Source organism: Hippocampus guttulatus, chromosome 16 (assembly GCF_054856545.1).
Source record: "Hippocampus guttulatus isolate MCC_2025c chromosome 16, RoL_Hgut_1.0, whole genome shotgun sequence".
Taxonomy (NCBI): Eukaryota; Metazoa; Chordata; class Actinopteri; order Syngnathiformes; family Syngnathidae; genus Hippocampus; species Hippocampus guttulatus.
In genome coordinates, this window is record NC_141276.1 from 8,610,594 (window position 1) to 8,627,830 (window position 17,237).

General features: G+C 43.0%; 3 protein-coding genes and 1 long non-coding RNA gene across 4 annotated transcripts; 2 read left to right on the forward strand and 2 right to left on the reverse strand.

The window, feature by feature from the left end:
* Nucleotides 1–570: 570 nt before the first annotated feature.
* Nucleotides 571–10,459, forward strand: snx8a (sorting nexin 8a). Its single transcript, XM_086132817.1, has 13 exons — nt 571–738; nt 1,557–1,684; nt 2,527–2,659; nt 4,412–4,602; nt 5,855–5,975; nt 6,232–6,368; nt 6,510–6,590; nt 6,663–6,823; nt 7,567–7,696; nt 7,769–7,837; nt 7,927–8,076; nt 8,176–8,325; nt 9,566–10,459. Exons 1-13 carry the CDS (start codon nt 702–704, stop codon nt 9,647–9,649), a joined length of 1,572 nt encoding a protein of 523 aa, XP_085988943.1. The 5' UTR covers nt 571–701; the 3' UTR covers nt 9,650–10,459.
* Nucleotides 1,732–5,994, reverse strand: LOC147192922 (uncharacterized). Its single transcript, XR_015103190.1, has 2 exons — nt 5,848–5,994; nt 1,732–2,648 (listed from the first exon to the last, which is right to left on the reverse strand). It is a non-coding gene; the product is annotated as an uncharacterized LOC147192922 (long non-coding RNA).
* Nucleotides 10,245–12,788, reverse strand: nudt1 (nudix (nucleoside diphosphate linked moiety X)-type motif 1). Its single transcript, XM_086132819.1, has 3 exons — nt 12,240–12,788; nt 11,325–11,470; nt 10,245–11,246 (listed from the first exon to the last, which is right to left on the reverse strand). Exons 1-3 carry the CDS (start codon nt 12,389–12,391, stop codon nt 11,074–11,076), a joined length of 471 nt encoding a protein of 156 aa, XP_085988945.1. The 5' UTR covers nt 12,392–12,788; the 3' UTR covers nt 10,245–11,073.
* Nucleotides 12,782–15,051, forward strand: mrm2 (mitochondrial rRNA methyltransferase 2). Its single transcript, XM_086132818.1, has 2 exons — nt 12,782–13,114; nt 13,783–15,051. Exons 1-2 carry the CDS (start codon nt 12,838–12,840, stop codon nt 14,214–14,216), a joined length of 711 nt encoding a protein of 236 aa, XP_085988944.1. The 5' UTR covers nt 12,782–12,837; the 3' UTR covers nt 14,217–15,051.
* The last annotated feature ends 2,186 nt before the right edge of the window (nt 15,052–17,237 follow it).

Sequence of the window (17,237 nt, forward strand, 5' to 3'; positions counted from 1 at the left end):
GAGTTTGCATGTTCTCCCCGGGCCTGCGTGGGTTTTCTCCGGGTGCTCCGGTTTCCTCCCACATTCCAAAAACATGCATGTCAGGCTGATTGGACGCTCTAAATTGTCCCTAGGTGTGAGTGTGGGCGTGGATGGTTGTTCGTCTCTGTGTGCCCTGCGATTGGCTGGCAACTGATTCAGGGTGTCCCCCGCCTACTGCCCGGAGATGGCTGGGATAGGCTCCAGCACCCCCCGCGACCCTAGTGAGGATCAAGCGGTTCGGAAAATGGATGGATGGATGGATTCCAAAAACATGCATGACAGGCTGACTGAACACAACAAATTGTCCCTAAGTGTGAGTGTGAGTGCGGATGGTTGTTCGTCTCTGTGTGCCCTGCGATTGGCTGGCAACTGGTTCTGGGTGTCCCCTGCCCACTGCCCGAAGATATACAGAAGACAGAAATCCGCCATTGATAAGTATGAAAGCTATTTGCAAACCCGCTTCATGTGGAATAAATACGATTGGATGCATTAGCTACAAACGCTTTCACAAAGACCATTTTGAAACATCACAAAACGTTTGTCGTTCCAGCTGACAGCCTTACACTTTATTGTGGTCGTCGTATGGACTTTACACCAGAAGCAGCCTACTACAACTTTAAGAAATAAATGACTTTTTTTCGCTTCTGCAGGAAATCACATGGAGGTGCTCTTGCGCTCACATGACAGTCCGAGCCATGGCTGAAGAGATCAATGAAGGTACGCTATGTACATTTCGTACTCAAGTCGTTCTCTTTTTGCGCTCTTTTGCAACTTCGAAACTATTTTTTACTTTTGCAGCGTGTGTAGAACTGGCGAAGCTAAAGTTAGTTGCAACGATTGCGTTGGGCGTGGAGTCACTCGGTTGAAGTAACGACAAGAAGTCGGTGTTTTGAACTTGTATTTTTGTTCCACCTGCATGTTGCTGACAAAAAAAAAAAAGAGTAAACCGATGAAGTTTTGATGTCGTTTCGTTAAAAAGTGATGTTAATTCGGTGCGCTGTTGCAGCCAAATGATTGTAATAATTCCATTGCACAAATTGATGTGTAAGGCTATTTTACATAAAATGCAATTGCAGAGGGAAAGCTAACTGTTCACTTTATGCCAGGATTTAAGTGAAAATAAAAGTGAAATTATGCGAGGTGAGCCGCCATGAACGAGTTGATCATAAACGAAGTCACAATTGTCACATGCTGAGGTCGAAGTCATAATATGATTTCTGATGATGGGGCAGAACACGACGATGGAATGGTTACCACGTCCACCTCCTGGGTTCAAATCTGGGCTCTGGCCTTCCTGTTTGTAATTTGCATGTCCTCGTTCTTGCATGAGCTTCCTCCCACATTCCAAATTTTCATTGAAGACAAAATTGTCCGTAGGTGTACTGTGATTGTGGGTTTGAATTTCAACAGGGTAGGCTCCAACTCACCTGCCACCCAAAGAGGACATGCAGTCTAAACCACAGATGGTTTGAAGGGCAGATTGTAAATTTTTGTTCACTTTGTTTAAAATCTAACCATCGTCTTTTCCTTTGCAGGCTCAGTTCCTTCTTATTACAGGGAGGTGTACGAGGCCGTCTGCTGCCCAAACGATGAGCGAGTTCTAGGTGAAGTGTTTCAAAGGTTACTCGAAAGCACGAAATTGTCCAAGGCAATTCAAACCCAGGTGAGGTGCTATACAATGTCGTTATTATATGCAGCAAGCACTTTGGGTTAAATGTTTTGTGGCTTTTTATTACGGCTCCTCTTCCCATCCCATCAGTCCACACAACTCTCTAAAGCTCCTCTTTGTACTATTTGTTAGATTCTGGCCTTCTTATTCTTCTTGCTAATGAGTGGTTTGCATCCTGTAATTTCGTGTGTTGTACCCATGTTCAACTTCATGACCTACCTTCAGGTCCACTGAACCTTGTTGCCGTTGTCATGAGAGTTGTTTTCGGGTTGTCCTTTACATCGCTCATACTATTTCTGTAATCAAATGCTGCTATTTCCTTGGTCTACCTTAGGGGTGTCCAAATTAGATGTTTCCCATTCAAATTCAGGGCAAATGGCTGTCAGAACACAGCAAAATTGCCAATACCAATGCAGGGGAAAATGTGTCACGGTCTGATAAAAACCAAGGTTGAACTTTATGGCCATGATTCCAAAAGGTTAAGTACAGTGGGACTGTTCTTCTTTAGAAATTGGTGCCTTAGACTGGTGGAGGGGATTATAAATGACAGGAAATGGCAGTCAGTGTGCACACATGTTTCAGGGCTTCTGCCAGAAGAAGAAAAAAAAAGTCAGGGAAAGCCTCCTAGAACATCTGAAATTCATTTGAGGTTCATCAGGCGCACTTGTATGGTCCCGTGGTTGACTCCCATTCAATGAGTATGAATGTGATTGGTTAATTCTGAACACAGCAACATTACAGTTACAAGAGGGTGTGCACACCTTTGCAATCACATTATAACTCGTGGGACGGTGACGTGTTTGTCGCTGACCCTCTTTGTTTGGTCCCACTCTCAGATCGCCCAACACGTTGACGCGGGCGCCGATGGATCCCTGAGCAAGCTGTCGCTCTACAAAGCGCTCGCTTTAATCGCTGCCGCCCAGCAAGGAAAGCAGCCGGGTCCCAAAGTCCTGGAGAACTACATAAAAGGTAGATAAAGATGTGAAAAGTGAATGTCTTGCTGAATGAGTAGTTTAGTCACTCTTATGGTTGTTAAAGGTTCATTTGACCCATCCCCTGTAAGGTTCTTGGTGGCTCATTTTGCGACCACACACAGTGCGGTGGAAAAAGGGAATTACACCCCTGTTTAAGTACTAGTTTGTGTGTGTGTGTGTGTGCGTGTGCGTGTGTGTGTGTGTGTGTGTGTGTGCGTGTGTTTGTGTGTGTGTGCGTGTGTGTGTGTTTATGGAGGGGATGGGGGAATCAAAAAGGGCATTGAAACTATCGTTACGCCTGAGATTCAGAGCATTCAGAGCATCTATCTATAGCTGTGGTTTGGCAAACTTACTCCAATTAGCCTAGATCACGAAAAAAAAAATCCTTTGCTCTCCAAGTATCACCATCATGACCAACATTAAAACTATATCAGCAGAGCAGGCCTGCTAAGCAAAAACAAAGGAAGTTGTATTCAACTACCAGTCATGTTTTTAAACACTTTTCCATCTAATAACATACGTTGTTTCAGAACTTTTGACTGCAACTTTTGACTGCGAGTGTATATTTCATTATTGTAATCCACTGTAACATTGCGCACATCTCGAACATTAACACCGTGCTTAAATATATAGTGGAAAAAAAACCCAACATACATAAAAACAACATTGTACTGTTTTTCACACAAGTTAAATAAAAATTGGACCTCAAAAGTTTAAAAAACAAGCAGTTCTTGAAGATTAAACGCAAAGACACTGCAAGAAAAAGATAAATACAACTGAACTGTACTTAGGCAATGATTCATTTATATGCTAGTAGAGGTTAAATGATTAACTCTGTGTGTGTGTGTGAGAGTGTGTTTTTCTCGATACGTTATTTAAAGGTGAAATCAAGTAAATCTTCACATGCTCATGCCGCACAACTCATTTAAACACGGTGTAATGAATAACATTGCATTTTTGGAATATGAATTAAGGGTAAAAATCTACCCAGGTATTTGTATTTATTTATTTATTTTAAATCCGTCTCTTTGGTTGGCCATTTTGTCGCTTGCTGTTGACTGAAATCCCAGTTGATCAGGTCTCACATAACAACCAATCACGGCTTGACTTACAGATGTCACATGACCAAACACAGAAAACAGGTGAGCCGTGATTGGTCGTTACCTGAATAAACTCGGAGGCACTCTGAGGTCATTTTCAGTTGACAGCAAGTGGCAAAATGGCCACCCCCTTGTGATGGATAAAAACAAGTGGATTTTTATGCTTAATTAGTATTCCACGAACACAATCTTAATCAGATTTGACTTGATTTCTCCTTTAAAATAGTGCAAGTTTCAATACACACGCACACACACACACAAACACACACACACACAGACTGTCGGTAGCCATTTGCCTGGGTTGCGTCAAGTCTTTTGTGGTATTATTTAAGACCCTCTCTGCTAGTTCAGGTGTGGTCTATATCATGGCCAACTGCCTGAAACTTCCTCCGTGTGCAAGAACAAGTTTTCAGATTTTTTTTTTTTTGCAGGAGATTAGATTCAATTCTTAGCCATATCAGAATGCATGGTGATGTGGTGAATGAAAGATCAGTCCCCCCCCCCGCACGTATTCTGTCCAATCTATGAGATAGCGGCATTCCTTACATGCGAGGCATTGCTTCACTATAGCTGAGTAGTAGCGTAGTTTGTAGCCGCGTTCGTGTAAATATTAGAAGTTGAAGGGGGTGCGGCTTTGTGCGTTCCAGAGTTTCCAAAGCCTCAGCTGGGGGAGCCAAGTGAGTTGCGCGCGCTGAGGATGCAGGAAGCTGAGCAGGACGTGCTGACGCTGTCCCTAAACCTGGACAGGCTGCTGAACCGAGATGCGGTCAAGGTGGAGCTCATACCGGAGAAGAAAGGCCTGTTCCTCAAGCATGTGGAGTACCAGGTCACCACCCTGGTAAGGAAGCGATTGAACCGTCGGAAATGAATAGCTTTAGCTTTTTGACTAGTTACATCTTTGTTCGAGTGTTTTTTTAAAAAATGTAAATCCACACGTGTGCCAAAGTTACATTTTAAAAAGACAGAAAATGAAATGAAGGATATAATGTATAATACATAACGTTTACATCACTATGGCATCACTGCTACTGTCCAGCAGTGGACCCCAACTTTTTTGTGTCACGAACCAGTTGAGACAAGTATGCGCTATTCCTTTTTTTTTTTTCACGACTTTTGAATTTCCAATTTTCAAACACTGGTACTGACAACAAAAATAATTATAGAGTAATTAAACATTTCATTCAGTAGTTTTTTTCATTCATTTCAAACAGTGCTATTCTACTGTACAACAAATGTAGAATAAAATAAAATAATACAATGAGCAATAAAGAAATGGACCAATCAGGAATAATTTTTACGTGATGATCTTACATACGGCGTTAGGATCATTCCTACCGATCAAAAGATGACACGATCGATTGCTGCTTTCACCCAGTTCCTGCCGGGTAGTTATTAGCGACTAAACTGCTAATGTTGACGTGGGCAGGCTGTGCAAACATTTTCCTGCTTTTCACATGATCGCTTGGGTACCACTTGTTCAAATAACAGCTTTCTTGAATTGCCTGTTTTTTGACGACATATCATGCACAACAGCTTCCTCCTCCACGTCGCTCTGGCGATACCGCTAAGGGGGGAACTTCTCTTGTCAAATAGCTTCATCTTCAGAAGTCATGGCTGCCCGTCAGTTACGCGTTTGTTTAGCTGTCCAATTTGTTAAAATTACTTTCTCTTTGCTGATTCTTCTTTCATTTCGTGGCAGATTCTGTTTATTCCAACTTGCGAAGCTATTTTAGAAGGGCGACTCAGATTGGCTAGATTCCCGCACATCTTTCCGCCACATCCGATGGAGTAAATTTGCTCACAGTCTTTGTGTGACCCGGTACCGGTCCGCGGACCGGTCATTGGGGACCACTGCTACACAGCATTCACTATCCGAATGACACTGTCGGTCTGCTCGTCAGCAAATGAATAAATAAGACAAACAGCGACTTCGACGTCACGACTTGGCTCAGTTCGTGCACCCTTCTGAATATTTAGTTCTTGACTTTTGCACGATACTGCCATTAGGCTCTTAAAATGCACTGAAATGAAACTGACTGCAAACAACCACTGCATCCAATCTCTGAGTTTTTTTTTGTCTTACCCTCCAGCGTTACAAAATGTCCGTTTATCGACGCTACAGCGACTTCGACGTCTTCCACGAGATCCTGCTTCAGCGATTCGCCTACAGAGTTGTGCCTTCGCTTCCGCCCAAAAGAATGTTGAAAGGAGGTACAGTGTGTCAACTCTCCACATTCTCCACTCCAACAAAACAGGATGTCCATCTTGACAGTTTGATTGCGATGTAACCCATTTCCTTTTCATATCCTTAACTGATTGGGCCACACCGCCCAGCAAAGCACTTAACTCATTCAGTACAAGCCAATTCTGGACCATGTCTGAAAAGACGTTTAAAAACGTCTTTGGGAGTGAATGAGTTAATAGTACTTGCTGAGACCTGTAATGCAACAAAGGCTTTTTGCCACAGTCCTGACGTCGGTTTCCGAGCGGGATTTCATCGAGGCGAGGAGGCGCGCGCTGGGCAGATTCCTCAACTTGGTGGCGCGGCACCCTTTCTTCTCAGAGGATGAGCTGGTCAAGACCTTCTTCACCTTCAGCGGCTCTGTATGCCTTTTCCTTTGTCCAAACTTTGCTGGCTCTGCAAACCGAGGAGTGATATCCCCATGGCAACTTCCAGTCATTCATTGTCCCTTACCACCCCCCTCCCACCCCGCCCGCTCCATTTTCAACACACTTCACAAACAGGATGTCCAGATACGGCTGCGTGATGCTTACAAGAAAACAGGCGACGAGTTCATGACAAACAAAAATGCGACTCTGGCAAAGGTTTGTGAATTCATCGAAAGACCTGGCGGCTTCCCGTCAAAAGCTCATGGGATATTTGGCGCGTTTCCCCAGGAATACCTCCCCGCCGACATCCAGGCACAGTTCTCGGTGAGCAGAGAGCTGATAAAGAACATCCACAACAACTTCTGCAAGCTGCGCGAGCGAGCCGAGAGGATCGCCGAGCGTTCCAAGGGGAACGCCAGTGACCTCCTCATGTTTGGCAGGGAGCTCAGGTATTTTTTGTTATTGCACGAGCGTAATTCCATTGGTCTGGAAAATTATTTTCTTATTCCGTATTTTCCGGACTATAAGTCGCAGTTTTTTTTTCGTAGTTTGGCTGGGGGTGCGATTTATACTCTGGAGCGATTTATGGGTGAAATTGTTAACAGATTGTTTTATCATTTCACATGTTATTTTCACATTAAACCACAAGAGGCCGCTCTAGACCAGTGTTGATAAAACCGCGATGAGTCTGACGTAAGCGACGTAGAAGAGGAAGCGCTGCCATCTTCTACCTCTGGAATTGGTGGACTTGCTATAAAGTGACACAGAGGATGAAGATTGCATTGGATTTAGTGATTTGGGGTGACATTGATGGTTTGGTGAACTTGTTAGCATGTTCTTTCTGCGATAGTTATCTGAATAACTCTTAATATGTTACTTGAACATACCAGGCACGTTCTCAATTCATTGTTTACGCGTCACCTAACGTTCGCATATCATACACTTATTCAGCCTGGTGTTTTCTATTTTATTTTTATTTTAAATTGCCTTTCAAGATGCTGTATGTTTTTGGTGTTGGATTTTATCAAATACATTTCCCCCAAAAATGCGATTTATACTCCAGTGCGACTCATATATGTTTTTTCCTTCTTAATTATGCATTTTTTGGCTGGTGCGATTTATAATCCGGTGCGACGTATAATCCGAAAAATACGGTATATGAAGTCATTTTTTGTCATCTTTTTATCCACAGCACGCTGAGCTCCGACACGTCGTCCCTTCCGTCGCTGGCCTCGTCACAGAGTACATGGAGCCGTCTGTGTCAGTCTCTCAAAAGTCTATCGGTGGAATTTGCCGTGCTCTCGGATAAAGCGGCTCAGCAGGTAACAAGGCGCATTCTCCCAATCCCAACGTGGCAACAGGAAGTAAACATCGCTTTGCTTCCATGTCCTCAGGGCAGGCGGGAAGAGGATGACGTCGTGGAAAGGCTGAATCTTTTCCTGGATTTGCTGCAGTCGTACAGAGTTGAGTGCCTCTTGGCGTTTGCCGATTAGGTTTCTCAAAGGTGTAAAAAAAAAAAAAAAGAGACGTAATCATCACTCGTCCACTCCAGGACTTGTGCGAGCGCCACGAGAAGGGCGTGCTCCACGAGCATCAGCGGGCGCTTTACAAGTACAGCGTGATGAAGAGGCAGATGATGAGCACCACCGTGCAGCCCAAAGAGCACGCATCCATGGAGCAGCTCGAATCACGGATTGTTCAGGTTAGACTCGTACGTCCTATCCGCTGAGAAACGAAAGGAAATGTTGATAAAGGGTGCTCATGTTTTTTTTCTGTTCTTGTCCTTTGATTCTATTTCTAGCAAGAGACTGCCATACAGATCATGGAGTTGCGGAATTACTTTTCTCTGTTCTGCCTCCACCAAGAGACGCAGCTCATCTTCACCTACTTGCCAATCACCTCCCACATCCTGGGAGCCTTTGTCAACTCCCAGGTGCAAGGACACCGAGAGGTAACGCTGTGCTTTCTATTTAGAATACTTCCCCTTATGCGGCCATCGCCTGCATATTTGTTGGTCTCTATTCACAAATTCACATCTTATTCTTCGGAAGCTATGGCCAGATATTTGTTTTTTGGGGGGGAGGGGCGTGCAGGGAGGCATCACGTTGTTGTATTATTTTTGTGTGCTTTCTGAAACACCCCAAAATGCCACAAGATAGCGCCAAAGCCCCGTCTGTACAGAAAAGGAATAGCGTAAGTCATAGGTGTTAAAGTCAGGTCCTGGAGGGCCGCTGTCCTGCATGTTTTCCAAGTCTCCCTGTTGCAACACACCTGATTCAAATGAACAAGTTCAATGTCAGGCTTGCGCAGAGGTTGCTGATGATCTGATCATTTGAATCAGCTGTGTTGCAACAGGGAGACTTGGGAAAACATGCAGGACCGTGGCCCTCCAGGACCTGAGTTTGACACCTATGCCTTACACAAATGTCCAATTACAAATGTTACTTTTATCATTCACAAATATGCATTGCAACTGATCCCACTGATTGTACAAAGGCACAAAACTTTAACAAGTAATTGGTATTGAAAAATATTGTCATGCGTTTTAAAATTAAACGAGATTTATACAGAAAGGAATTTTAAAAACATTTACACATGATAGCATCTGCTGTGTTGGGTCTGCCAGTCTAGACTGAAACTGCTGTTGTCTTCTGCTCTGATCAAAACAATGTGTCCCCTAGCGGATACTCCATGAATTGCACCTTATTAAAAATATTAATTCCATGTCTTTTTTATGCATTTTTTTCACTGTTAAATGATCCTGATTGAACCTCTTTGGGGGCCAGTTCCGACCAGCGGGCCGTATGTTTGACACCTTTGCTCTAAGTAGTCGGTGATGTTGAAGGGATGTATCTCAATTGAGAGATGAGATTTTTGTGATTGGGAGTTGATTAGTTTAGCCTCGAGGCAATAGGTGAGTTTTTCAGCGAATAACAGAGGACAGAGGATAGTGGAACCCCCCCCCCCCCCCCCCACAAGTAACGGAGGTGTTCTCCGTAAAACGTTTAACTTAACCATAATATGAAACATTTTGTTCATATCCTGCTATGAGTGTCAGGAAGGTCTTAAATGATGAGTCCAAATACTTTATTTTTTCCGCCCCTCTACAATCGATTTTTTGTTTGTTTCTATTTTTCTATTATAAGCATCATACCAAATGATGGAAAAATAAGATGTTACTCTCTTTCCAGATGGGCGCGGTGTGGAATGAACTCCAGCCCAAGCTCAGCTGCCTCTTCGTTGAGAACAACGGCTTGAAACCTTCCCTCGAGTAAATGGGTTTGTGACGCAAGAGGGAAACTGGGCGGGGATTAAAAGAGAAAGAAAAAAGCTTTCAATTGCACAACGCACATTTCACTACAAGTGGTTTTTCCTACCACTCTCCGTTTGGGTTTATTAGGTTTGGCCTTTTGATATTTTGGCTGTCGGCTAATGCTCCCAACGTCCAAATCAAACTTTTACTGGCAACTCGGAAGGAAATTCTCCAGGCTGTCGGGGACCAGGTAGCACAGTGGACATTCCTGCCCTTTATATTCTTAAGTTATTGCATAACAAGTGGAGGGAATAAAATTGAGTATTTTACTTTATTTAAATCCTGGGAACTGTTTATTTTTGCTCCCAGAATTCTGATATTTGATACAGATGATACACATCTTTATCTGTTTGCTTCCCATTTTGCCACCTTGTTTTATGCAGTTTGCTCATCGTTGACGTGACAACTCCCACGTGCTTTGGTTGATAAGCTAATTCAAGGGGCCGACGCTCCAAAATGCACAATACCGTTTCAACGCGAGCCTAGCTTTGGAATGACACTACACTTCTCACTCCAAATGTGCAATATGTGAAGTAAGAATCCGACCAACCAGGTGACGAGTTTCAAAGCTCTTTTGGAACACTTTTATTCTTAAAAAAAAACAAAAAGACACATCCTGGAAAAAAAAAGAACACGTGGTCTGATTTGCACAGCTTCCAAACAATACTGCACAAACATTCATTTTGGTGCCATTTTATAGGAAATTAACTCAGAGATGCCTGATGAATCTGTTGATATTTTGCTCCACTGAGGAATAAAGAATGAAAATGCCTGTTTTGTGTTTTTTAATTGTATAACCAACAAAAAACATTTTTTTTGCACTTAAAAGCAGAGCCAACATTCCTAACCAACAATTAAGTGACTTTTGCAATTAAACAACGCTCTTGCTTTACAGATGCGATTGCACTTAGGCTGCTCACAACCGTTAGTAGGCAGATTTTCATGCTAGCTTGTGATGAGGTGTAAGGATTGGCATTTTGTACATTTTATGATCTGATTGTTCTGAACTCCCCATGTCAGTTTTGGGCTGAGAATCCACAAGTGACACACAAAAAGGTTTGGTGTTTGTTACCTGTGGATGTCACAAGATGGCAGAAAGCCACATTGTTTTTCTATAAGACAAAGCTATGCCGCTTTTTTCGATTAGACAAAGCTTTGGTTTGATGAAAAGAAGTTTCTCATTTCAACTTCGGCACCAAGTCGCCAGACTCATTTCATATGAGATGCAGCTTTGGCCTAAGTCCTCTTCAGCAGTCACATGAAATTTCTTGCGTAACAGCAATGGCAATTTCTAGCACAGGATATTTTTCACATCAGTACTTTGGAGTGTTGGCTGAACAGCAGGCACTGAGGAATGCGACATCTCCCACGCAGCTTCCGATCATCTCACAGCTCCTCCACCTCATCCAGCTTGTAGCTCAGAATGACGTCGTGGCCCTGGAACTGAAAGTAGCCTGCAAATTTCCTCTTCTGCAGCAGCAGCGGGAACCACAGCTTGTCATCGGGCCACATTTGGTCAAAAGGGATTTTGTCACGGTCGAACCACTGAGGTCTCATTTCTACAGCATGGGGAAAGTGAAAGTTTGCAACGTGTTCTCAATTAAAAGCTTCATAAAACTGGTGCTGTGGAAACTTACCTTCCGTTTCCGTTGCCTCTCCATTGTACGAGTCGGCCCTAAAAATATGGACGTCGAGCAGCTGCGCATCACTGACCATTTCAAATTGGATGTTTCCAACCTTTTCGAGTGTGTCCACTGTGAGGCCACTTTCTTCAAGGAGTTCCCTTACCCAAAAGGAAAAACAAATTGAAATTAATGGACACTTACACACAGAATGTGTTCCAATGTTATCGTGAAATCACTCTGGTGAGTACTCAAAAGAGTGAAAATTCATACTGGTATAGGTCTGAAAAATCGAACATCCCTAGTTATTATACAGTTATATGGTCATCATGGCCCCCTGACGGAAACAATGTTGACATGGTGACCTGTGACCAAAGCAAGTTTGACACACTCATAAAACGTTTTGAGTTTGTCAAATCATTTTAATACAATAATAAACATAAATGGCGGCATGGCGGTCAACTGATGAGCACGCCGGCCGCGCAGTGCACAGCTTCAGCGTTCCTGTGTGGAGTTTGCATGATCTCCCTGTGCCTGCGTGGGTTTTCTCCAGGTACTCAGGTTTCCTCCCACATTCCCAAAACATAAATGGCAGGTTGACTGGGAACTCCAAATTCTCCCTAGGTGTGATTGTGAACGCATATGGTTGTTCGTCTATCTGTGCCCTCCGATTGCAACCCTTGTGAGGATAAGCAGATTTGAAAATAGATGGATAGATTGATGGATAATAAACATACATATTACTATTGAGAACAATGTTTTTTCATTATATGAACCAAAGGCACGCTACCATATACACAAATTATTTTTAAGCATGTGGTATTTACTGTGATGACAGTCTACTGCTAAGACGAGATGCATGAAACAAAAGTTTATAGAACTGTATACTGTATACCAACAATATCATCTCCTTGTAAAATATGAACGGACCTTCTTGCTCCTTCCTCAACGGTTTCTCCACTTTGGACTTTGCCCCCGAAACCATTCCATTTCCCAGCCCCGAATCCTCGCTTCTTCATGCCCAGTAGAACCCTACCAGGCTCGACCACCAGAACCAGAGTTAGGAGCTTGGAAGTCAGCATCCCACGTGTCTCAATAGTGGACTCGACTGCAATTACGTCGACCGATAGGATACGTCAAAGTTGCGCCCCATTTCTTTCTGCTCAATAAATGAATCCCCGTTTTCAATGTATCCCTCCGTAATACAATCGACTAGAAACAAACGTGACAGGTTCCTACACTAAAACAACTAGGAACTTCAGTCCTGACACACGTCGAAGACGAACCACCAATTATATATTGTGTTGCTGGAAAAAAACAAACGCCCGTGAAGGAGGCGAATTGTCTAGTTCAATCAAACTAAAACGAATAAACGTTGACTACGTAGCATCATTGTATCGTTTTAGGGGACATATATTAGTTGATGCACGCCATTCACGCGGAAGTATCATTTCGACGCATGCGCAGTTTAACCGAGTTCCTGTTACTCCCCCTGGTCGCTTTTGCCCTCCAATTTTGATTCTAAAACATGTTTTGTCTTCTACACCGGAGATTTTTGCATTCGTCGTGTCGCCTCCAGAAGAAGAAAAGCAACGCGGAGCACAGGTGGCTTGCGCGGCAGACGAACGACCCTTACGTCAAAGCGTCTCACGCTCTAAACTTCCGCTGCCGGAGCGCCTTCAAGTTGCTGGAAATCGACGACAAGTTCCGTCTCTTGCAACCGGGAAGCTGCGTGGTGGATTGCGGGGCGGCGCCCGGAGCCTGGAGCCAGGTGGCTGTGCACCGAGTCAACTCAGCGGGGACCGGTGAGTGCATTTTTTGGGATTAGTAATTAAATGAAGCGTTGTTTGGCTAGCCAAGAAATAACTTTACTTGTCCTGCTTAGAAACTGTACATCAGAGCAGTTCGGTGATTGAGTAAGGAGAAAAGAAAGGTCCGGAAAAGTGTAATACAAAAATAACAAAATCATTCCACAGAAACAATAACTGAAAAAGGCTTGGAAAAACATTTCAAATGAAGACTCCAACAGTCTGGTGAAGTCTTGGTGAAGACACCAAATATTAAATGCTATTCACTTTAAATTCATTCAATAATATCCGTTCCGGTACTTTTGCTCACTTGAAAAGTGGGTGCCTGCAAACAAAAGGTGCTCTTCCCGGAGTTGTTTTACACATCTCGATGTTAATGGCATGAAATAAAAGCTGGAATTCTGAACTTTTGTTTCTTATTCACCTTTCAGTCTGAAACCCAATTGTCTTCATTATACAACAAAATCAAAGGAATTGTCCTTGCCGTCCCAAAAAATTTTGAGGGAACTGTACCATACTTTGAAAATCACTGCTGTACAAGCTGCATTGTAGACAGTTTGACAAGATAACGTGTTACATATTGGCATGTCCATTACTGCTGTGCATGTCTGCATGCATATCCACTTCAAGATAGATAAATTAACATTCGTGTGTTTTAACTGAAGATCCAACATTACCCCGGGGTACAGTCGTCGGCATTGACCTCCTAAACATACCACCTCTGGATGGCGCCCACTTTCTGTCCAACCACAATGTCGCCGACCCCGCCACACATGCCAAGCTGTCTGAGCTCCTGCCCGGCGGCCGGGCTCATGTCCTCCTCAGTGACATGGCGCCCAATGCCAGCGGCTTCCGGGACCTGGACCACGAGAGGCTCATCGGCTTGTGCTCGTCACTGCTTGACCTGGCCGAGACGATTTTGCACTCCGGAAGCTCTCTGCTGTGCAAATACTGGGACGGCGCCCTGACCTGTCATCTCCAGGACAAACTCTGTCTCGTGTTTGGGAGCGTTCGGAGTTTAAAGCCACATGCGAGTCGCACGGACTCTGCAGAGAGGTATTTCCTAGCCAGAAACTACAGGAAAGCAGTCAATTCATAGACTTCATTACCTCGACCAAGGACTATATATTTACTGTTTGGGATGAGCCGTATTTTTTTCCCCCCACGGCTATAACTTCAACTTTAGCACGGATGTTTTGTCTTAAAGAATTCTGATTCAAGTGTGCGTTGTGTTTACAAGGTCATGTCAAACCATGCGTCAGTCTAGATCTGATCTACATTTGAGACAAATAACCATCTTCCAGACCTTCAAAAATTCACCTGAAAATGTTCGGATTTTGGGATATCTCCCTAATCACATGAGCTCAGCACGCCGTTTTATAAAAATGTTTCTGTAAGAATATTTGTTACCAAAATGGACACACTTGGCCTCACTGTAACCGAGGAACCATATGACTTCTTCTGGTTAAAGAGTGGATAATGACCATATTGAAAAAAACGATTAACTAAAAGCAAAATAATGTCTTGTCTGATTTAATATGCAAACAAAGGTGTGATATTTTTGAAATGTTTTTTTCCCCAAGATTTGCTGTAACGTGTCTCCCAACATGAATCAGGATAAAATATTACCCTAGGTACCTTATCAAAATAAATAGTATTGTATATTACTGTGTCTGAAATACAAATAATAAATTTATTATTGACTGAAACGAAAAAAAACGCTGACAGTTTATGAAGTTATTAAAATCAGTCAAAATTAAATGGGTCATGAATTAAACAAATCTTTGGTGAACATTTTTTCCAGTTCCATCCAACGGTGTTGGTGAAGGTCTGAATTTCCTGCATTGTCTGTAAAAATAACTTTTAGTATTTAACGATTGGCCACCCGTTAGAAAAACAGAATACAATCGTAATGAATGAATAAAGAAAACTAAACATCGCCTCCTAATTTTGGGAATGGTTGTATGAATTGCTCTTGAATAAAAGGTAGAAGCAGTTTACTCTTTCCATCGATAGGTGGCACTGTTGAGGTGATGGAGAGGCCACGATGTACGCTGCATCCTTGCAAAGTGCAAACCAAACAGTGTTGCACCACCGGCTTAGTAATATGTAAAGCTTTACAAGAAACATATGCCCCGAGAGCTCCAATGAACCTCCTAGTTGGCCCACAGTGTTTGTCCTACACACTTACTTTGCTGTTTGCCTTACGGGAGGGGAAAAGACATTTTGCGGCACTGCTCATGCTAATAATTAGCACTGGCGGCCATGTGGAAATATCTCACTATGTCATTGAGAGTGACTGATGAGGAAGCCTCACATATTGCATGACTAATGGCGAGGAAGAAGCACAGCGGAGGAGCTTGGCGCACAGAGAGTGTGGCTGCTGTCAGGCAAAGGGGGAATATTAGCAGTCTGGTCCACGCCTTGCCTTGAGACACTGCAATACTACATAGGGGTCATTCTCATGCACTGGCTCTCACACTTTTGCTCGCTTTTCTTTTTGGAGACAATTTTTCCCGACTGGAAACAATGGGAACGATCCATTCGGGTCACACTGTCACTTTGGAACATTTTTATCCATCATCATCAAGTGTAAAAAGATGTGTGTTTGGTTAAGATGAAATGATTCAACGACAGTTGAACGACTTTTTTTTATTTTTTATTTTTTGGCTGGTCCATCTTTGGACCCAGAACAAAATAAAAAAAAAATGAACAACACTGTATACACCCTCAAAACTATGCGGTGAACAATCACCCAATTTTTCTTTCCTGGAGTTTAATAAGCTTTAAATTAAGCAGGCTGTTGTGTTTGTTGTGCCACAAATGTGCGTGACTCTTCCCTATAAAAGGCAAAAGCCACCATTCAGGAGCGGCTTTTCTTGTCCTCTGTGAGGGATTGAATGGAGCTTTGTCAGTGGCAGCATAATGCAGAGTCACAGCATTGTTGCCTGCATGCACATTCGCAATTCTAATGGACTTTTTCCTGTATGTGTCTTTACGCTTCCTTCCCTAAGTACCACAAATAACGTACATGTGCTATCATAATCACGACATTTATGCGCCTTTGTGACACCGCAAAACTGCGTGCATTTCTTTTCTATAGAGCTTGTCCTTAGGAGGATTGTGGGTGAGCTGGAGGGTATCCCAGATGACTTTGGGACTCGTCGCCAGGCAATTTTAGAGCACATATAGACAAACAAGCATTGACACTCATATTTCGAATGATGGAAAATTGAGAATGTTCACTCAACCTACAATGCATAATGTGGTGAAGACCCTTTCGAACTTCCATGACCAGCCAAGGCTAAACTTGGCTCCTCAGATCAAGATCAATGTCTTCAGCAATACTTCCTTAACCACAATTACTACTTTCCTATTAGCTTATTTGTCTTATGGCATCTTAAGGCTTTACAGCTCTGTATGTATGTATGTAATAATTATGGCATCACTTTTATTTGTATTTGCCATTGAGGTGATCAATGCTGATGGGTGTTCTCCTGGAATTCTGCCAATCAACAATAAAAACAATATATAAAAAAGTTCAAAATAATAACATGAATACAATTGAGAAAATGAGAAAAAAAGTAGAAAAATAAAAAATAGTTCAAAAATAAAAATGAAGACAAAAATCAAAATCATACAATCATGAAAAAAAAATCAATTTGTACCCGTGTAGTAGTGTCATAGTGTGTCATTTGTCTTCTTCCTTGTAATTATCCCCTCAGAGACGACTGGATTGCACCATTGCAGTTTATACGGATTAGGTCTTGTGTTTTAGTGGCAAACGTTCTTTGCCAGCCAACGTTCTTTGCCATGTTATTTGACTCATCGCTTTCATTGAAAAGCGTTTGCCCTGCCCTCGATTGATTTTCAAAGGCTCCCACATTTTGTTCGTGTACCACCCTCGCGTTCCGTGAAATGTACAGCGTACTAAACTGCGGTTTTACGAATCACCCGCAGCTTTGCTGTATGTTTTGCCTCCGTGCCGAAGGCTCATGGTAACTCGGACGCCTCAGCACGGGTAGAATACACGCCTCATATTTACGAAGGGTCAATAATATTGACGCGCTGTCTGCAGTTTGCACTGTTGATTAACTCACTTCATTCAGATCTACTCTCA

Coding starts and splice junctions, on each gene's coding strand:
- snx8a (XM_086132817.1), top strand. CDS start 702: ATGACAGTCCGAGCCATGGCTGAAGAGATCAATGAAG. Junction 2,660..4,411: donor CCTGGAGAACTACATAAAAG/GTAGATAAAGAT, acceptor TGTGCGTTCCAG/AGTTTCCAAAGCCTCAGCTG. Junction 7,838..7,926: donor ATTTGCTGCAGTCGTACAGA/GTTGAGTGCCTC, acceptor CGTCCACTCCAG/GACTTGTGCGAGCGCCACGA.
- nudt1 (XM_086132819.1), bottom strand. CDS start 12,391: ATGCTGACTTCCAAGCTCCTAACTCTGGTTCTGGTGGTCGAGCCTGGT. Junction 11,471..12,239: donor GTTGAGGAAGGAGCAAGAAG/GTCCGTTCATAT, acceptor CTTTTGGGTAAG/GGAACTCCTTGAAGAAAGTG. Junction 11,247..11,324: donor AGAGGCAACGGAAACGGAAG/GTAAGTTTCCAC, acceptor CCCATGCTGTAG/AAATGAGACCTCAGTGGTTC.
- mrm2 (XM_086132818.1), top strand. CDS start 12,838: ATGTTTTGTCTTCTACACCGGAGATTTTTGCATTCGTCGTGTCGCCTC. Junction 13,115..13,782: donor AGTCAACTCAGCGGGGACCG/GTGAGTGCATTT, acceptor TTTTAACTGAAG/ATCCAACATTACCCCGGGGT.